Source organism: Cetorhinus maximus, chromosome 8 (assembly GCF_964194155.1).
Source record: "Cetorhinus maximus chromosome 8, sCetMax3.hap1.1, whole genome shotgun sequence".
Classification (NCBI taxonomy): domain Eukaryota; kingdom Metazoa; phylum Chordata; class Chondrichthyes; order Lamniformes; family Cetorhinidae; genus Cetorhinus; species Cetorhinus maximus.
In genome coordinates, this window is record NC_135886.1 from 19,721,955 (window position 1) to 19,744,095 (window position 22,141).

Sequence of the window (22,141 nt, forward strand, 5' to 3'; positions counted from 1 at the left end):
TGGTACTTGCCCAACCTCCCTGCAGGGTGGTGTGGATAGGAAGCCCAAGATTGCCAGAGAAAGCAACTTACAAAATGAGAAAAATTGGTTAATAATTGAACAAAATCTGAACGTGTTCACTTTTCTTCTGAATACTAATGCTTTAATAGACAAAGTATTCAGATCAGGGTTACTGATGATTTATGTTTCCTCCAGGTACTTTCAACAACATTCTTTCATCATATCAACTGTCGGGAAAAGCAAAAGGCAGGATTGTTGCTGTGGAGCCCATCATTCTTAAATCGAGAGAATCTCGGTTAACTGCAAATCAGCTTATTAAGCATGTAAACACAGATAACAGGAATAAACTGGAGAAGCTGAAAGATGGTCTGAAGTCCCCCAATGTAAATCCTCTCATCAACAAAGTAAGGGGCTGTTTAAATAGTACAGCATGTGAAATAGCACAAAAAGACAATTGATAGTGGGCGGAATTTACAACAATGGCAATAGTGAGTTTCTAGTGGGATTGGCTGTTCTGTTGTTTTCATTCGAACACTGACACTGACAATCTCTCCGAAATGCAAGCGTGTAAGTGAATGAACACAACTATATTAGCCTAGAAAAAAGTTGACCAATTATAGACATGCCATACCATTCACAAGGCACAGGTTTCCGTTTTTCAGCTGAGCTAAGGGGTCCTTGAACACTTACATTTCAATTCTCGTAGCTGACAAAGCACAATTTGTGTTTAAATATATTTTTCCTGTTACATAGTGCACTTCATTTTTCACCTCTGCTAAATAGTAACATCATAGAAGCATTTGACCTTGTGCCTTACTGTCTTCATCCTCGATTACATTTTGGCTGATTTGCAATTTAGTGTCTTATTCCTCTCAAGAGCTCCAATTTTCAACAGCACAGTGATGCATTGTACAATTATTTTATATTTCTAGAATTTCAAAGTGAGTCCAGATGATCTCCTCAGTTTCACCTACCTGAAGGAGCAGTCCTTAGTTCAGCTGTATTGTGAACGTGACTTTATGTGTCCTCAGAAATGTTTATGTAACCTCAACCAGTTCCATTACTGAAATACAATGTTATTCTGTAATTGGTGGCATGAGTTTGGTCCCTGTGTAATATTAAACTGGAGCATTAGCACTTTGCCGAACTTTGACTCTAGGCACTGAACCTCATGGAAGCTCACACTTAGGTTCTGTGTAATTTCTAACAGCTGAAGTGTGCAGCTAGACTGTACTCATGCACCCAGGAGCTGTGAAAATCTGGTCGACTTTCCTTTTAGGACTTTGCAAAGCCTGCTTTAAATTTTGTTAACATGGATTAGTTTTGTTGAGGATACGTCACTATTTTCAACTAATGCTATTATGACCTTTCTCCAGGTCTGTGGTGGCTCTAGGGAGGAACCGTGCACAGCAGAAAGGTGCTCAGGCGATCTTTGTCCTGAAGCCTGCGAAGGTATCAACTGCCAGGGGACACTTCGTCTGGCTAAGAAAGCGATTGAAGATGCAGAGAGAGGGAGTATTTCCATACCAGATGTCTCCAACAGAATCACGCAGCTCGCCAAAAGGGTGAGAACATTTTCTAAAATGTTCAGAAATACTAATAATGTGTGAAACAACACAGGAATACTTAACCCTTCTTATATGTAGGTTTAAATATTGTCATAATTTTTCCCTACAAGCTGTTTGTGGTAGAATTGGAATATTGGCAACGTCACTTTCAATGATTGGCAACAGCTATAAGTAATTGAATATTCCCATTATTATTATTTTTGATATTCCCATTATTATTTATTAATAATATTCTTATTATTATTTGACTATTTTTAACGGGGAATGTTTTAACATTGATACAAAAATGTGAAAGCCTCAGTAGTGAAGAATGTGCTGTAATTGAACCTGTGCTTATTTCCAGCTTGAAAGTACAGATCAAAAGGCACAACAAATGAAAAGCAACATCTTACTTTTGACACAACAAGTTGTCTCAGCCAAAGATCAGATGCAAAAAAACATTGCAGACATCAAGACTCTCATTGCCACAATCAAAGATTTCCTGACATGTATGTGATCAATTGACCAAAGTTTTGATTAGATCCATTTTAGTTGATCTCCACTGTGCCACAAGTTAAAAAAATAGAGCAGATTTCTGTCTAAAGCTAACATACAGTATGCGTGCAGTACTCATCTGCAAACTCATCCATTGTAATCTATACCTTTCCCTATTTCCAAGAACTGATTGTACTGTCACAAAGCAAGAAGTGAATTAAACTATTGGAAAGATCTGTCTTTCACAAACACTGGAATTAGCCTAACGGAGCTACATTGTATTAGTAAGCCTTCGGGTTTTGTGAAAGCTGCAATACAGTAAGAATAAATAAACAGCATTTTCATTGCATGCTGTAACTCAATTACATAGTTGCTACACTGATGTGAGCATATCACTTCGAAAACTGAAGAACAGCAATGCTGCTCTTTCCTACTCATAGGTGTTACAAATTTCCCTTTTCATCCCATCCAGGTTACACCCGAGCCAATAGAAACATGGGAATTCACATAAAATAAAATTATTTTTGATGATATTGGTGGATGAACACTTAGTGTTCTCTATTTTGACGCAGGAATTAATCTTTAAATCGGTTAACTCCTCCACTAATACAGTGGACAAAGAAATACAAAGGTTATACAAATGAGTTAAGGTCATCAACAGCCATTTTGAGGCTCTGATGTGACCAACGATGTTTGTAGAGCTTATTTACATAAGAAGCACTTCAGATTTACTTTATTCAGGATGGTGTGAGACCGTAAAAGAACTCAGAATAAAAGATAGTTAAGGGGAAACGAAAATTGTTTCTTTGACCATACCCAAAGGGTGGGCGATTCCAAATCATGAAGTTTTAATGATGTTTACAGGTTGGATTGATACTTTCCAGGTGCTTTAATAATATTGTCTATTTACGTTTTACTTAATTTTCACAGCAACCCAGGCAGACCCAGATGAAATTCAGAGAATTAGTGAGAATGTTCTCTCACTCAAACTTCCCACTGATACTATTACAATCAGAGATAAGATCACCAGTTTACGCAACATTGCAGCCAGAATTCCTGATGTAAGCGAAATATTAGCAAACACACAGGATGATGTTGCCAAAGCTAAGGTGCTCCTTGAAGATGCAAACAAAGCCAGGTACTAAGTGAATCTCATTATAGATATCATCAGGCTCGGGAGAGAGAGGCAATCCTCTCATGCTTCACCATTGTAATGTAGAACCAATTGATACGTTCCTGCATGGAGGTCATTTTAAATGTTGCAATTTTTTTTGGAGCAGTATTTATGGGCAGAATCTTCTGGCTGGCGTGTGGATGGCGGAACCCACACCCCAGTGCTTAAAATGTCGCGCGCTGACATCACGCGAGCGTCCCGATGTCAGCGCGTGGCATCCCGATATTTCGGTCGGCAGGCGCGCTATGCAGCGGGACGCACGCCCGCCATTAATTAAAGGCCTCGTTAAGGCCCTTAACTTGCCAATCGTCGACGATTTTGAGGGGCCTGTGCGAACTTTGGCGCGGCGCACGGGCCCAACGGGCAGGCGGGTAAGTGATTTTTTTACAAACCTCATCCAGAGGCGGGATGAGGTTTGATAGCGGTTTAAAAAGCGTTTAATAAAGTTTTTGTTTATTTCATTAACATGTCCCATCTCGTGTGACGTTTTCACATGAGGGGGGCATGTTAATGAATTTTTTCTTGTTCTATTTTTTATATTTGCCAGCCTTTCAGCGATCTACCTGAGGCAGCACTTAGTCTCAGGGAGATGTACGCTGTTTTGTGCGCATGCGTGAAAGGGCGCACTCTGGCAGTTGGGGAATCTCTCCCCCCACAGACAGGAAGCACATAGCGGCTTAGTCGGGCGGCCCGCTGGGCAGGCCTTAATTGGCCCGCCCACTTAAAATGACGGCGGGCCCCGTTTCGGTGGCGGCGATCGGCCGCCAATGAGCTGGTAGGGCCCGCCCGCCCATCAAGGGCAAAATTCTGCCCTATGACAATATGCATTCATATACCGATAATCTTAAAAATTGTACTGCATCTTGATGCATTGTCCTTGCTAGCAAGTCATCTAAAATAAGGTAGGATATGATTGCAAAAGGACACGTAAAGTTAAGCTTCAATCCTGAAAGGGATCTATACATTTTCTAAGCGTTTCTTTATCTAGTAGTCATTGTCCTTGGTATATGATTGAAGGTACATTCAAATTAAGATGCTTCTTCCTTTGCTGTTGTGATCTAGGGACAGAGCTAGCAGAGTGAAGGATAACATCGACGAAGTGCAGGATGCTCTGACTGATGCCAATGAGGCTCTGAGGAATGTGAATGACATGATTGAAGATGCCTCTGAGGCTATTGACACCATCCAGGAAAAAACCACAAAGGTAAATGAAACGTGTTATAATTTCGAACCTCCTTCAACCATAATGAAAATAACAGTAATATTTCTACACTATGTCTCCCGCAAAACAGAAGTAATTTAATTTTTCAGTACTTCCTTTTCCTTCCTTCATTCTTTCCTCACCATGACACAGGTTCTTCCTTTCCAGAGAACACCAGTTGTCTGAATTTCAAATGTCACCACATTTTTCCTCAATATTGCTCCATGCCCAGTCAATACAAGCCAAAATTAAACTGAGCTGACTTTTTCCTTCCTTCTACTTCAGTGACGGAGGGACCTTGTTTTTGCCCCTTCCCAGTGCAGCTCAGTGAATTGTAGCAGATGGATTTGGTTGGTGGTTGGCTTCAGAATTTGAACCCCAAAATATTCTGATCACAAACCAAGTGCTCTACCATTTACGTTACTGACCAACTACATATGAGCACATATTTTTGTATCTTTATTTTATTGACATCTATTTGTGATGGAAAACACATCGGCCCAGATTTCCTGGTCTCTGTATGGTTGTACCCTGGAGGTATCCTGGAAGATGTGCTGAGGGACCCCTTGGAAGTCCCTATGCACTGACTACACGGGAAATGCCTGGGAAGTTTCAACTTCCGTTGGGCAATTATCCTGTGTCTGGAATCCTTCGAAACTGATTTAAAGTCGGAGACTTCGGATGGTTCCAATTTATTTACCAGAATAATTACACAGGAAAAGTTAGAAGAATTAAAAGCAGTTACTCCTGGGTAGCTATGCTACTGAGCTCCCTGACCCCCTTCTGGACCACCCGACTGCCCTCCTGAACCCCCACTACTCTCCAAATGCCCCCAACCATTCTCCTGACCCCCCAACTCCTTCCCAACCCCACCTACCTGCCCCACCGTCCCTCCCCCGCCTATACTCCTGACCTCCCGAACACCCCCAACCCCCTGACTACCCACCAACTGCCCCTCCCACTGGATCACTCGACTATCTTCCTGACCCCCCTCCAACTACCACCTTCCGGACTCCCCCCCCCCCACACCCAGACTACCCTCCTGAACCCCCCAGCCTACCTCCCAACTACCCTCCCAACCTACAGACTACCCCACCGATCCCCAACTGGACCTCCCGACTACCCCCCTAACCCCAGCCTCTCCCCACCCTGACTACTCTCCCAAGCCCCAGACTACCCCAGCCATACCACACTCTGACCCCCAACTGGACACCCCCACTACACTCCTTTCTGTCTACACCCCATCCCAACTACCCCCTCAACTACCTCCCTGCCTAACCCCTCAACTACCACTCCACCCCCTGAATAGCCCCCCCACCTCCCCCACTACACCTGCACCCCTTGACTACCCCCCCCCCCAAGACACCCCCAATCCCTTCACCCACTTCCCTTATACACTTAGCTTCTCTCCTAGCTTGTCAAAGTGGCTGATACACTTAAACTTACCAAACGTGGCAGCTAGTGCCATAAAAAGTATGTGTGGCTTGGCTTCCATTGACGCTCCTACACTACAAGGGAAGGACTCCAGAAGCAGGTACGCTGCACATTTCTCAGGAGGCTCGGTTCAGAAGTCCGAAGCATGTGGAGCAGGGTAAGTAAATAGGAGCAGAGTGGCAACTGCACAAATTCCAAAAGTGAAGTAGTGATCGCCACTCCATGGAAGATTTGGCCCATCATTACTCAAAAGCAAAGCAACTCATGTAGTGCTGAACTGGCAACATTTTTATTCATTTAGCTATGAACTGATGTTTGGAACATTTCGAAGCAAGTTCTGAAAATGATACATCTAAGATTTGTTTTTAGTGTGTTACATTAAGGAATGTGGATCTGTTCTAAATTAGAGATAATCACTCACTTTTTCCCTCCATGGATAATTTGCAGATAAGCATTGCAATTTTATTATGAGAAACGCATAGATTGATATTACACATAATTTGTATTCTGAATACAAAGGCCCAAAGAACAGTGTAATTGTGATTGTTTGTGTTTCCATTTTTAGATTTGGAAAGCAACATGTTCATATTATATCTATTTTTCAGATCGAGGACAAGCTCACTCACACAGAAACTAATCTGCAGGATATAACAGATCGTCTCAGGGACCTCACTGATAAAATCAACAACCTGCAGAGGCAGAACGATATTAATTGGCAGAGGGCCACAACATTAGAAACAACAGCTCTTGATTCACAAAGCATGGGTTACAAGGCTGAGCAGGTAGATAATCATCAAATTAAATAGAAAAGAAACGTTTTCATGGGGTTTCAACGTTGAATTTATTTCACATATTGTTAATAATGTATTTAATTCTACAATAAATAAGTTAATAGAAACTTCTTACTTCCCATTTATACTATTAACCTTGACCCAGGAGCACACAGTATTAGCACTGATTACAAACTGGTAATTGCCTTTTTCAAACAGCCTCTCTTGTTGGCTTTAATTTCATATTTCAACAAGGTGGCTATACCCCAAATTATTCTTTGCATGAATGCCGGAAGATTTTATATTGCTTATTGGAATGAATTTTGTTTTCTGTCATCTGAACAAGTGCATTATGTGATGCTTGCAGTCCTTTTTGTGCCTGTCTTTGACATGATGTAGCTGAGGATGGGTTTCCTTTGTTAAAACAAAACTTAACAATCTAGACTAAAATGATTGCACTGTCTTGACGCTTAATACCAGGCTTCAAATGACACCAGGATAAGAATATAGGAAGTAGGAGCAGGAGTAGGCCATTTGTTCCTTTGAGCCTGCTCAGCATGCTGATCTGCTATCTCACTTTCCCACGCTATCCCTTGATTCCCTTAGTATCCAAAAATCTATTGATCTCTGTTTTGAATGTGCTCAACAACTGAGCATCCACAGCTCTCTCAGGTAGAGAATTCCAAAGATTCACAACCCTCTATGTGAAGAAATTTCTCCTCTTCTCAATCCTAAATGACCGACCCCTTATTCTGAGACTGTGACCACCCTAGATCTAGACTTCCCCAGCCAAGGGAAACTGGGGAAATCCTCCCAACATCTACCCTGTCAAACCCCTTTCAGAACTTCATAGGTTTTATGAGAGCAAATCTCACTCTTCTCAGCTGTAGGGAATATAGGCCTAGCTTGCCCAACTTCCTCTCAAAGTACAATTCCCTCATTCCAGGAAGCAGTCCAGTGAACACTCGTTGCGTTCACTATAAGGCAAATATAGCCTTCCTCAGGTAAGGAGACCAAAACTGAACACAATTCTCCAGGGGGAGGATCCCCCTGTCAGGGGGGTTGTGCGGGAGCGGGCAGGTTCTCGATCGGCGCCCCCAATTGGGGGCGCGCAGCCATTTTACGTGGGCAGGCCAATTAAGGCCCGCCCAGCGTGATGTCCGTCAGGAAGCGCTATGCACTCCTTGTGCGGGCGGGGGGGGGATTCCCTGAACCGGGAGTGCGCTCTTTCGCGCATGTTTGCAAAAGAGCGCACAGATCTCCCTGAGGCTAAGTGCTGCCTCAGGGAGATCGGCTCAGGTAAGAAAATTTCAATAAAGAAGGGTAAAAAAATTACTGACATGTCCACTCATGTGCCTCTGTCACATGAGCTGGGATATGTCAATTTCTTTCATTTCAACATTTCATAAACATTTCAAATCCCTCATGAAACCTCATCCCGCCTGTGGATGAGGTTTCATGTTTTTTTCTAAAGGCCACCTGGCCTCCTCGCCAACCTTAAGGTTGGACGGGCAGGTCCATTAATTAGCTTAATTACTTTTTTAAAGACCTTAAGTGGCCACTGACAGTTCGTTGACACTTAAGCCAACTCGGCTGTGCGGCCGCCGAACTGAAAATCTAAATGACGCAGGGTGACATCGGGTCGCCCGCCTGATGTATTCCCGCGTCACTTCGCGCGTCGGAGAGCGGACCCCGCCCCTGCTCGCTGACCGGAAAATGCAGGCCCAGGTGTGGTCTCACCAAAGCAGTAAGACTTCTTTACTCTTATAGTCCAATCTCTAATAAAGGCTAACATACCATTTGCTTTCCTAATTGCTCGCTGTACCTGCATGTTAACTTTCGGTAATTCATATACAAGTACAGCCAAGACCCTCTAAATATCAACATTTTCCAGTCTCTCGTCTTGTAAAAATATCCTGCTTTTCGATTTTTCTTACCAAAATGATTAACTTGGCATTTGTCCACATTATATTCCATCATTTTGCTCACTCACTTAACCAATTATATCCCTTTGCAGCCTCTTTCTGTCCTCTCCACAGCTTGCTTTCCCACCTAGCTCTGTATCATCAGCAAACGTGGACATATAATGCTCAGTTGGGATTTATGAGGCAAGATTTTAACTCATTCAAAACTCTTCAACTGTGCAGAATTAAATTCGGCCCTCCATGGACTCTACCAGAATATAATTTCAAATAATTTCAAAGGCACACTTAATTTCTGAAACTGTTCAAAAATCTAGTTATTACAAAAATGATAAACTCCATGAAAACTACAAAGCTGAACATCAAATTAACTGATGCCTATCGGTTTTTGCTTCTTCAGTTCATTTTTTTTAAAGCTACACAAGTCTTTGAGAAACTGCGATATAGAGGGCAAAACAACAATTGCCCAGTTGGATTGATTAGCCCCAGTATGAAATGTGTGTCTCCTATATGTTTCTAAAGATCAAGGGGGAGTGTCTTGAATTTAATTTTTTTCTCGTTCAGGATCTGAAAAAACTTATTTCCTTGTATGAGAAACTACAAAATAAAGTTCCGGAATCACTTCCACAAGACCTGATAGGTCGAGTAAATCGGGTTAGATTCGAGGCTGATTACTATTTTAAAGAGGTTCAACAGAGGATGCAGGAAATTGGAGGTAAGTTATTGGAAATAATTTACTATGAAGTCAAGTCTATTTTGTGAAAAGATCAGCTGGTAAAGTTGTAGCATAATGGACAAAGGTTTTTGTGTTGCTGAGCATTCAATTCTAGTTTAGAAGTAAATAGCTCATTGGGAACGTCAAAAATGGCATTGGAAGTCTATAAATGTTCCACACTCAAACATCATTATGAAAATTATTGTAGTGGAATTCCATTTCTTGTGCTGACTCAATGGGCAGAATTTAATGCCCAACAGCCCCCATCCCCGGATGCAAGTTTGGAGGTGGGAAGGGGTGCAGGGTGGGTACCCTGCCACCTCCGCGCCCCCACCTGATTAGGTCCAGGGTGGGAAGGCTCATGGACGGTCTTCCCTCCCGGATGCTAAATGAGGCCTTGAAAGGGGCAATGGGCCCCATCCTGCCACCACTGGCATTCAACCAGCGGCAGGCCGGGAACTTGCCATTTGAGGAAACCAACAAGCAAACCCTGTTGGCTTTGCTTGCAGCTTCCTGGAGTGGGTTACACGGGCACCCTGTGCCCAATCGAGGGATCTAGCATCAGGAAGGGGATGCTGAGACCCACAATCCTGCCCCTTCCAACCCCCCTCCCCCCCAGCTAGTGACCTCCTCCTCATGATCCTCATCACACCTTCACTCACCTCTGGCCTGGATCTCCAGTGAGCCTGGGCCTCTCCCTGCGTGCGTTACCATTAGCAGCCACTGCTCCCAGGGGCAATGAATGTCTGCTGGCCTCTGATTTGCCGGCAGCTCTTGGGGGTGGGATTTCCTCCCCATGGGTCCTAAATCTCAAGGAAGGCCCAACACTGGGCAGTTAAGCATCTGACGGTCATGGATGTGATGCGGGAATCCCACCAGTTATCCAACCAGTGGGCAAGATCCCCATTGCCAAGATTGAATTCAGCCCAATGGGTTAGATCTTTGGAATAAGCCTTGGAAAGAAGAAAGAGGCAAAGTGCTTGAAATTTGGCAGAGATCAGTTAGGACTGATCCACACCCATTTTGCACTGCATTCAAGCTTCCAGTAGGAGTTGAGGTTAGATGGTGGTAATGTCTCTGGACTAGTAACACAGAGGCCCAGGCTAATGTTTTGGGGACATGGGTTCAAATCCCACCATGGTAGCTGGTGGAATATTAATTAATGGGTGGGATTTTCCGCACCCGCCCACTGCCGGGATCTTCCGGTCCCGCCGCAAGTCAATGGGCTTCTGGCTGGGGCACCGCCTCACCCACGGCGGGTCCCACCCGCGATGGGGCTGGAAAATCCCGGCCAATAAGTCTGGAATATAAAGCGACCATGACAACTATCATTGATTATTGTAAAAACTCATCTGGTTCACTAATGTCCTTTAGGGAAGGAAATCTGTTCTCCTTACCTGGCCTGGCCTCCATGTGACTCCAGACCCACAGCAATGTGGCTCTTAACAGCCCTCTGTAATGGCCCAGCAAGCCACTGTTCAAGGGCAATTATGGATGGGCAACAAATGCTGGCCTAGCCAGCAACGTCCACATCCCATTAAAAAAAAACTTTTCAAAAGGCTTGACAGCAGAAGCTAGAGCCTGAAATAGTCTGGAACCTCATTTAAATATGCATGTGGGACAAGACATCCTACACTCCCGGGCACGCAGGATGTCCAGTGCAAACAACGTGGTGGAAACTGGACATAGAGGGTCAGCAGGAACTGAAGACAGCTAGCAGGATAGGGTAGTAAAAAGGAAACTGTTTTGTTTATTTTTGTCAGGCACTGAGACTTTCCTGCCAACCGTTCTAACAGTTTTGGCCCTGCACCATTCCTGGCATCAATGAGGTTTTCAGTGGGAATACCCTTGTCTGAAATTTTCTGGAAGAATTAGGGGACTGACAATCATCAGACTGCACAAGAGCTGTTCTGCACCCAACTTCCAGTAGCAGTATACTCACATCTGCAGACAGGGATTAGCCTCCCTCATTTTAGCAGATGATCAGTACATGAGATGGTTCCTATTTACAAAGGATGCTAGGACAGCAGGCGTCATGCCATGACTTGAACAGGTTACTGTTTCATGGGCTTTAATGTTGGTTGCTTCCTCAGAAGCACCCAAATCACAGCATTATCAGTATTCTATCAGTAGCACTGCATGAATGAGGCACAACAAGCTGGTCGGCTGTCAGCACAACCTGATTGGCTGCACCTTTTTAAGACATTATCAGTCAGACCTGCAGTCTCAGGCATAATTACTGGGCCACAGCTGTGGAAACCATTTTCAAAGGATTTGGTCATCAGGCAACCAGACACAGTACCTTTCCAATCCTGTGCCTGGGATACCGAGAGATACTGTGCAGGTCTGCCCCCATCCTGTGACAGAAATTGTTAGTTGTGGCTTCAAACTTTATCAAAAGCCTTTCAAAGTTTTGTCATTGTATTGTGGTTGGCCCCTTTGATTATCCCCTCTCTTTAAATGTCACTGATGCAGAATGGATATGTTAATGTACAGGACATATATACTAGTAAACCAAAGACATAGACTAATCCAGAAAATGTGAGTTCCAATCACAACATGTTTCAGTATTTTTATTAATTCTGGAAAATAGAAACCCTGCCATCAATAAAAGTGACCATGAAGCTGTCATGTTCACCAATGTCCTTTAGGGAAGGAAATCTGCTGTCCTTACTCAGTTTGGCTGATATTTGACTTCAGTCTCACCTTAATGTGGGTGGCTCTTAACTGCCCTCTGGCAGGCAATAACTGTTAGCCTTGCTAGTGACACCTGCATCCAAAAAATGAATAACAAATAGCCTAAGACTGATCAATAAAACTCATTAAGAAGCAGGCACCCTGAGACAGAGGACTTAATTGCCAATGGATATAACTATAAAATGTTTTATCAAAAATTCAAGAATTAACTGTGCAAAGCAGCCAACAGGTATGTTGGTGCAGGACATCACTTAAAGGGAATGTTTACTAAAATAGGAGTTTAATTTGCATATTCGCAGTTAATAATACCATATGATGAACTAAATTCAAAGTATAACCCTGACATTTTGAATCTGTTCTTATTTAGCAATTGAACGAAATTTTGCAGAAGGAAATAAGCAACTGGAGATGAAATTTGCTCAACTGGAAGATTATCAGAAACAAGTGATCAGGATCAAGGAATACATTGAATCTCGAGCACAATACTATGACCAATGCACACCATAACTATTCATGGGCATTGTGTGAGATTTAGATAAATTATTTCCTCTACAGTCATCTTTATGTTTGAACATTAAAACTGCATTCAGATTGGACCTTTAAATATGGGATTCAGAAGGAATGAGTGATTCAGTCCCACTTGGAAGCAACTTTGCCCTCATCAAATATGAATAAGAAATACCCTGATAAACATTTTTATTCTCATTTGCACATTTCCAATGAGTCCAATTTTCGTGAATATAAAAACTTAGGTTTACCGGGCTACAAAATAATAGCCTTTATTGAGTTATTGTATTTCAATAAATGATAATTTATCACAAGTCTTCAGTATCCAGTCTGGGACTCTTGGAATTATTTGCAACAATCACTAAAAATATGTGACTTATTAAGCTTTATAGCCCAGCACTGTTCCTATGCACAATAATGGTTTATTTGGAGAACTGGGGCAGAATTCAACTGCCAGGGAACATTTGGTGGGGTTCTTCTGCATCCATTTGTTTGAATCAATTTCTAGACAGACCTTCCAATTAGCAGCAGCACTGTTCCCAAGGTAAGTGAGAGGTTGCTTAAATATGCATATTGGGGTCTTACACAGGTTGCAGAACCCTGATTGCAATTTTCATGGAAAAATGGAGGAGCAAGTTACCAGCTTTTCTGGGCATCGACAGGCAGAGCTAGTGATCTCTAAAGGACCATCGGAGGTCTTGCCGAAAAGATAAGTTTATTAAAAAATACTTGTGGTGCCAAAAGGAGCAGGAGTGTTTCCCCAGGGCAATCAAAAATCCTCTGGCCCACTGTCGATTCATTCTCATCGAACCCCCAACATCTGCTCCCTCACCCAACAGGTCTTCCCTAGTGACTGGCTGCCTGCTACAGCGGGCAGGATACCGACAAGCTGCAGTGAAGCTCTTATGTGGCAACTTAGCTCAATGTTTCAGGCCCGAATCTGAAAATATTTCAACCCTCCTGACCACTACATTGGACAAATGCCATGGGTGGCACCCAAGTGGAAAATATCTCCCACTGGGTTCCATTTTGGGCATTCTGCCTTTAAAATGCCACTAATACATTAGGGGGGCTCAGAAGAATAAGGTTGATTTGTGTTCTTATGACTCTTAATGAAGAGGAACTCATATACCTGAACTTTTTCTCACTGGGGAGAAGAAAATTGGAGGATGATATTACCCCCAAAGGATCTTTAAAATCCTTAGAGGCATAAATGATATAGCCATAAGCAAGCTATATGAATTGAACTGTGAACAGAGAATGACAGGACATGGATTTTAAATTAACAAACATCCAGAGATTTGCTTAAAAACTACTTGTGCGTGGCCCTTTAATGAAAAATCAAATTTCATTTTACAGACTTTTATCTTTATATCTAAAGAAATATTTCTCAGATAAAATACTTTACATTTATTTGTTCAACACACAAAGCATGTCTATTGACAAAACATAATTAACTTGTTTAAATTTACAGTACAAGATGCACCTTTGAGAGACGATTCAATCCATTACTTCAAACTGAATGGCCTCATCCTGCAAAAAATACTTGAAAGAATCGTACCTACTGTCACAAGTTCAGTGGTTGCAAGCATTGATTGTCAAAGCAAATTCATTTCCATTGATATCAAGGGAAATAATATCGTGCATTTTATTTAATGGGCAGCTGATCCACAATGCTTGTTTTATTTCTGAGCAGCAAGCTCAAACTTTATTCCCAAGTATCTAGTTCCCAACTCAAGCCAATTCTTAAGCAAGTTAGATTTGGTGCCTTAACAGCAATTCAACCTCTCGCTTAAAATAAAGTCTTGAGAGTGAACAACGTGTAACAAAAATGATTCATGTTAAGCTGAGTGTCTCTCTAAATTCCATTAATTCATTAACCAGATAAAAGATTGGAGTTTGAGTGGCTATGCGGGTTACCTGATCTACAAAAAGAATATGGATCCAGTTTTTGAAATGCATAAGGGCAACGTAAAGTTTATACAAATGCTCAAACTGATACCCCCGAATGTCTCATTAATATTGTACCATTTGTAAATTGTGCTTCAGCCATTTGAGTGTACATTTCCACATCAATGGAGATTAGAGTACGGATGTGGTATGATCTTTGTATTCTGCTGAAACTCTCAATGGATCAGTGGGGGTTTTGTGGTGGCATATATAGTTATTTTTGTTTGCCACAAAGAATTTGGTGTAGATAGAAACACAGCATGTATCAGAGCAGTTTGGATCTGCGGTACCATTTAAAGCAACAACGTGTACTTGACTTGTGCCCAATCTGCTTTCACAGCAAAAAACTATCACAAACATCAAGGTAGACCTGAAACAAAATGTAAAACTATGAAGTGTGAGAAAAATATCTCTGGATAGGAAACAACAGCTCCCAAAAGACAGAATGTTGCAAAATAATCTTTTGTTTACAAATCAGGCCTGTTATCTTAAAGACTATTTCGCTTTCTGTTTCCAAACCACAATCAACAAATAAAATCAATCACTCCATAAGTGAGAGAACACAGAAATGTTACATTCTGTTTCCAACAAAAAAATGGCCACATGCTGCAAATAAGAAATATTAGTTCTCTTTCTAGTTTAACTCTGAAGTGATCCCACTTCATAGTAAGCAAGTTTGAAAACAGGGCTTACTTTTACCCCCTTTACACAGAGTTACAAAATTATTTCAACGTGCCATTTAACCTTAAATACAAGTCTGATGGGCCTGTTTTAAAGAATTTCACTGTTAAGTACTACTTTTATGCAAGCTCTCATTACACTCTCAACACTAAGTTCTGCTTGCTGTTCAGTTGTCTCTAAGGTTGGTATTCATTAATTTTACAGAGATCCCATGATATATTTATTCTCGCGTGCCTGCCGGACACATAAGTAGTGTAGCTGCAAATACAAAAATCCCACTCCACAAATTTTATAACTATTATGTCACATGATTATATAATATAATTTAAGTACAATAATAGTGTACAGAAGTGTCAGCATTTCATCATATTTTCAGTTCATTACAATGGTGATTCCTTTCTGTAGAAACAGTGTGATGCTCAACACAGTTGTGAATATGAGCAGTCCAGCAAGTGAGCAATCCTAAATTTCTCTGATACTTCACAGTTTGTGACATCAAAGCTACTGTAAGCCAACGGCTTTGGGTACCGATTGAACCATCTCCCACTGAATTTCATTGTGCATTCTTTTCACTTATAGAGAATGCCATATAAATGTATTATTTTATTAATTAATTTAAAAAATGCAAGTTAGACATGTCGCATAATGGTATTTTCATTGCTCTTGAAAGAATAACATTGTGTAGATCCAAAGCCATACTGCTACTGTAGTGACATTACTCAATAAAATACATTTATCACAACAAATCAAACAGAACTTGAGTGTTGGAGGAAGATTGTACATTAAATCTCAACTTGGCTACCCTCAACCCAGTCCAGTTCAATCTTGTACACCCATTTAATGGAATGCCCCATTCCAATGACTTTCTTTTATTTGTTCTGAACCTACCCTTCAGCAATCTCCAAGTTATTGAGGAGCAACAGCCACAAGCTGAACCCCTAACAACATTATTGCCCATCTCCTTTCAGACTCCTGTGAAATATCCTCTCTCATGGTAATGTGTTTGAAATTGTTTTCTCTCCATGAAAATCAGAAATTACTGAGCATCCACGTGTTCCACCTAGTATAAAGAATATTGTTTGTGTAAAAGAACTCCAAACAGTTAGCATGACATATAAGGTTGGACATTAGTAACATATGGCTTTGCATTTTCTGATGTTAGGTCGTCACTAACAGTGCCTACACCTATATATACATGATGCTAGTATAATTTATGTGCATTATAAAACTTAGTAGGAAAATATAACGTAATGCTATCAAAGCACGTTAAAGCACTTAATTTAACCCTTTTGCATTAACAAAGCTGATCTATTAAATAACATTTCCACCTAACTTTAGAACAGCCATTGTGAAATGCCTTTGGTTCTTAGCTTGGGGTAAATAACCCTATTATACCCGTCTGTATTTGCATTACTTGTATCACTAAGAATTAAGAATTCCAGAGAGATGACAAAGGGAGTTCAGGTGAAGAAGTAGCCAACTATTGAATAGCAAAATGGCTGAATTACCGACATTCGATTCCATTGGTGTTCTTGTTTTTTTAATAGATTTTTTAAAATGGTCAACTTACAGGTGGGGTCAAGTCATTGTTTTACTGCACAATCTTCATTACACAAATCATGGATATCTTTATATCCACAAACTATAAAGCAGGATTAATATTGTTAATGTAAAGCAGATAACTTTCATTTGCATTCAAGGCACTTCTTTATTTTGTGAATGTAAAGCATTGCAACAAAAGGGACATTCATAACAAGTCCACTAATAAGAAGATGCTCAGTGGCTGAATCTCCTGTTTGTAGAAAATGTGCAGAAACAGCACAAAGCTCCTAGGTCACCAGGAAGTAGGAATGAATAAGGCACATTGTCATGTGACCTTAATATAGTAGTAAAAGGAAAAAAAAAACTCCCCTAAGAAAAATGAGGTTGAATTACTTCCTCAGATGATGGCATTTTTTTTCTCTTAGGCTGGAATTTTCCGGCCCTGTTGGCAGTGGGCATCACGGCACTGCGCGGAATGTTTGTGTGGTGAGGAGAGCCATGGGCGGGATGAGGACACCAGTTCCAGAGGATATGAGCCTGATGGAGATGTGAGGGAGTGTGTGAGAGTTAGTGGTGTTGTCCCTTGAGGTGTGAGGTCCCTGTGGATGTTGGGTGAGTCTGTGACTGAGAGTTGAGAGTGAGGTGGTTGACTTACCCTGGTGGAACAGATGAGAGCATTCATCCTCTTCCAGCACTGGATGGCTGACCTTGTCTGTGCTCTGGTGGTGCTGACCGCTGCTGCCACCGCCTCCCAGGCCGGACTGGTGACTCTGGTGGACTCCTGAGGCCAGGGCGGGGGTAGAGAACATTGCGGCGGCTTTCCACTGCGTCCAGCAGGTGCCCCAGAGAGGCGTCACTAACTTTGGGGTCTGCCGTCTGCTTTCGGGGCCATCTGTCACCAGGATCAGCCCTAGTCTGAAGACATGAAGTAGGCTGTGCCCTGGTGTGCTTTAAATACGGCGCCCGGAGCGAGGAAGCGCTGAGGTCATGGCATGGCGGGCAAATCCGAGGTGCCAGTGATCCAGGATGTTTCCCGTGAATGCATTATTAATGAGGTGGGACAAGCTGGGAATGGGATGGTACAGCGTGAAAACCCGCCAATGTGGCCGCTGGGTAAAATGATGTTTTTCACGCCAACTACTGCACTTAGCGCAAATCTGGAACAATTCCGCCCTTTGTCTTTGCTCCCTTCTTCCTCTTTACCGAGGAAGAAAGAATCCCCCCATTCCCTCCCACTCCCCCATCCCCATAGCTAAGTCTGTATTTGGTTTAATATCAATACACAGCAGCCTGCCACACAGTGCATTTGAAAAGTACAGACTGTTTGTCCCTCTGCAAGATTCTCCGACACCCCCCAGACAAGATGAATGAATGGATAAAGCTTCCGTCATTGGAACCATGAATAAGAATATGAGATAGGGCTGATATTCAAGCTTGAGCATACTAAATGGGAGTCAAATGCATCAAGTACAGCCCGTGCTGTCCATGCACCTTCACCTTCTGATTTAAAATGTACTTCATTTTTTTTCGTGACTTCATGATGGAAACTGTTATGATTTCCCTTGCTTACATATCACGTCACAACTTGAACTACTTACAGATGCAAGAAGACAGCCTAATGCGTTCCAATGACATACATTACATAATGAAGCACACACTTGTCTTTATGTTTTGCAGTTTCTTTGAAACCACTTTTGAAGGTGAAGTTGATCTGTCAAGAAGATGAAATAGGTAGATTTTGTTAAAAAGAAAACCACTATTCAACATTTCAATCAGATATGTTTCACATTCCATCTCTAATTTTGAACTGATAACCCTTAGTGAATTAGGAGACAATGGGCAGAATTTTCTGCCTGTCGGGCGGGCGGGCCCGACCCAATCTCCGGCGGGCGGGGAGCCAATCCCCGCCAGCGAAACGGGCCGCACCGCCATTTTACGTGGGCGGGCCAATTAAGGCCCGCCCAGCGTGACGTCCGGCGGGAAGCGCTATGCACTTCCTTTGTGGGTGGGGGGTATTCCCTAAAAGCGAGAGTGCGCTCTTTCGCGCTTGTACACGAAAGAGTGCACATCTCCCTGAGGCATAGTGCAGCCTCAGGGAGATCGCTTACACTTTGAAAAATATTAAAAATAGGAAAAAAAAATTCCCTAACATGTCCCCCTCATGTGACAATGTCACTTGAGATGGGACATGTTCATAATTTACAGATTAACTTTATTAAAATGTTTAAAACCCTGCATGAAACCTCATCCCGCCGCTGGATGAGGTTTCATGTTTTTTCTATTTGCCGCCGGGGCTCCTGGCCTGCCCGCCAACCTTAAGGTTGGATGGGCAGGTCCTTTAATTGTTTAATTGATCCTGTCAATGGCCTCAATTGGCCATTGACAGGTCGGTGGGCCCGCAGCTGATTTTGCTGCACCCTCACCTTCCTGAAAATTTAAATGGGGCAGGATTACGTCGGGGGTTCCGCCTGACATCATCCTGCATCATTTTACGCATCGGTGAGTGGACCCTGCCCCCTGCTCGCCGACGGCAAAGTTCTGCCCAGTGGGTTATTTCTAGGAAAAGCATATCCCAAGTAACTTGAGTCCTTCTGCAATCAGTTGGTGCTAATGTGTTTCTATGCCACCGCATTCTGATAATTGTAACAGTCCTTTGAGAATTGTATCAGTATTTTGTAGTAAACTGATGATTATTTTTGCCTGAGGACTGGAAGAAATCAGTGAATCTGTGATCAAATACAATGGGCACAAAGTGAATTAGTATGCATGGTTCGTGGATTTTTAAAACAAATGAATGTTAATACACGCTCTATTATTATAGTTTTATCTCAACTTTGGTTCAATCTGGATTCTTTACATTCCTTCAAAATACATGATAGGAGCTCTTCAGCACCTTCTCTTTTGTTTGATTTTGATCCTTACTCAACAAATGTATGAAGTAAAATCCCTTAAATCAGGCAAGTAGCCTTTTTGAGTATTAGCTGTACCCATGTGTCAAATGAGTGTTGACATTCTAATCTGATTGATCAGATGCCCCTTCCAATATTATAAAGAAATAGTTAGTACTATTTTCGTTAGTTAGTATGATATTCTGCCACTTGATGTCATTAGCACATGTATACTGAAAATATTAAAGGCTTAGAGTCATTACTTACTCCACTTTATCTCCTTAATCCAAATAACAATCATAAAAATTTGCTCGCGTAAGCCTGAATGGAAATCTAAATTTAAAAGTGAACTGATCAATTAGCCACTAAGATAAAAGCAAAAAAACTGCGGATGCTGGAAATCCTAAAACAAAAACAAAAATACCTGGAAAAACTCAGCAGGTCTGACAGCATCTGCGGAGAGGAATACAGTCAATGTTTCGAGTCCATATGACTCTTCAACAGAACAATTAGCCACTTGTGGACAACCATGAATTCATGCAAATCCATTAGACAACATAAAGTCAGCAGCAATTTGCCTACTTGTTTTTATGTTACATTCTATTTAAAACAGTGGCCAGTCTAATTGAGTTTTTGCTTATGATGCATCAGACACACATTGTTTCATAATTACCTGGAAAAACTCAGCAGGTCTGGCAGCATCGGTGGAGAAGAAAAGAGTTGACGTTTCTCCGCCGATGCTGCCAGACCTGCTGAGTTTTTCCAGGTAATTCTGTTTTTGTTTTGGATTTCCAGCATCCGCAGTGGTTTTTTGTTTTTACACATTGTTTCATGTTGGGGGTTTTATCAACAAAGTGTGCTCGAAAATTGTTGCAGGGAATGAGTATGACACTTCCAAGAAGTGCATGCTATGTGCAAGATTAAAATACAGCTGATGCATTTCCTAAATGTCAATGTAGCATTCCTAACATTTTGGATGTAATAGTTTTTTGAGTGCTAGGCAAGATGAGGTAAATGGCAAAGTATGCATCTGATACTTGGGATCAGCATCAAATGCTCCTGATCAAGTACAGGATAGCCAGATGCACAGTAAAATGCCCTTTACTCTGCTCTGAAATGGAATAAGATACTCCCGAACTGTAACATTGCAGCATATTTATTTTTCTGTGCTCCTCGTGAACTTTTTCTATATTCAGTACGGAAAGATATCTGTTAAAAGATCCGGATTCAGTATATTTTTCATGGTTTTGGAGAGGGAGCTTAGTGGGCAAAAGAATAATTGTTGTATTTATCCAGGGTGTGAAATCCCTCGATTTTTCTGCCGCTTTTTATCATCACTCATGTACTTGCTGCAAACAGAGAGTAAGTGGATGACCAGTCCCAGGCTCCTGCTACTGGCAATCATAGATAACACCTGGAGGAGTCGCCCTCTTATTTATCTTCCCCAGTGTAGAGGGTGGTTGTCTGTTGGGGGGAGGGGCACTGAGCAGAACCTCAAAACTTCCTCGGGAGAGAAAGCTACAATCAGCAAATCAGCAGAAGGCCTCTACCTCAGACTGGTATCCCATTATTACATACATTGCTGTACTCAAGAAATAAACTGAGTGACCTTAAAATAAAATCTTTCTCCATTTTGAATGATAAGTCTGAAACATGCGCTACTTACTGATCATGACCATTAACTTTAGCTGGTGGGAGAGTTTTGGTCGTGGCACTAGAAACCTTTGTCTGCTTTCCTTTCTCAGTAGTCCCAATGTGCACCTCGCCATTTACTGCACAGCCAGCAGCCACATCCTGTTTAGATGGTCCATCACTTTTTTTCACATCTGATGCTGCACAAACTAATGAACTTTCACTAGTCCTTTGGTGAGGTGGTTCCTTTGCAACACAGTTTGATGCAGTGCTCTGATCAACCACTTTATTTGTTACCAATGTTGCTGGCCCATTTGTTGAAAGGCTGGTAGCTGAATGCTGCGACATATTCTTAGAAATTTGTAAACCTGACCGTTTGGAGTCACCCTGGGGGCAATTGCAACAGCTTGCCTGTAATTTCTGCTCTGAAGGTAACTGCAACTTCTTCATGTGGTTCACTATTAGTGCCACATTGATTGCACGCTAGGAGAAGAAAGAGATCAAGTAAGTCACAAACATACAGAAATCAAGACTGGATGAGGTGCTCCTAAGAAAGAATGGGTTAGCCTGAAAACAAAATGGTCACCAGTGACCCAATGATAACATGTATACAATATAACTGACAAAATTCCATTCAACTTTTTTTCACACACTTATGCTCAATTGACTAAGTACACTAGTGTCCTCTAGTGGCACATTAAAACCACAGCTAAGCGGTTCAATGCATCATTCCTACCAGGCTGAAGGAATACATTTTTTGAATGTAAGGCAAGCAGTGTATGCTCAAACCTTCATCTAAAATATTTTTCTGACTGAAAGATATCAACTGTGCGTAATTAAAGTTGTAAAGAGGAAACTCTGACTGAAATAGCTCTTCTAAAAATAACTGCAGTTACACTGCAGTTTATGATGTCCCGCAAAAACATTTCCAAACGCTTTATAATTGACCTTTTTATGTATTAATGTCAGTTTCTTTGGAAACAAAA

The 22,141-nt window shown here is 41.8% G+C and overlaps 2 protein-coding genes across 2 annotated transcripts in view; one reads left to right on the top strand and one right to left on the bottom strand.

The window, feature by feature from the left end:
- Positions 1–12,790, top strand: part of lamb3 (laminin subunit beta 3) — a 53,650-nt gene extending 40,860 nt beyond the window's left edge. The window contains exons 14-21 of the mRNA XM_078546556.1: positions 196–404; positions 1,377–1,565; positions 1,912–2,056; positions 2,973–3,180; positions 4,279–4,420; positions 6,457–6,633; positions 9,108–9,258; positions 12,323–12,790. Coding sequence (XP_078402682.1) covers positions 196–404; positions 1,377–1,565; positions 1,912–2,056; positions 2,973–3,180; positions 4,279–4,420; positions 6,457–6,633; positions 9,108–9,258; positions 12,323–12,462 — 1,361 coding nt within the window. The 3' untranslated portion in view covers positions 12,463–12,790. The remainder of the gene's footprint in view (positions 1–195; positions 405–1,376; positions 1,566–1,911; positions 2,057–2,972; positions 3,181–4,278; positions 4,421–6,456; positions 6,634–9,107; positions 9,259–12,322) is intronic.
- A 972-nt stretch (positions 12,791–13,762) lies between these two features.
- The window catches only part of LOC144683497 (calcium/calmodulin-dependent protein kinase type 1B-like), a 37,215-nt gene continuing 28,836 nt past the window's right edge, over positions 13,763–22,141 (bottom strand). The window contains exons 10-12 of the mRNA XM_078546557.1: positions 21,190–21,638; positions 18,234–18,346; positions 13,763–16,153 (exon numbers count right to left, since the gene is read on the bottom strand). Of these exons, the coding sequence (XP_078402683.1) occupies positions 18,274–18,346; positions 21,190–21,638 (522 nt within the window). The 3' untranslated portion in view covers positions 13,763–16,153; positions 18,234–18,273. The remainder of the gene's footprint in view (positions 16,154–18,233; positions 18,347–21,189; positions 21,639–22,141) is intronic.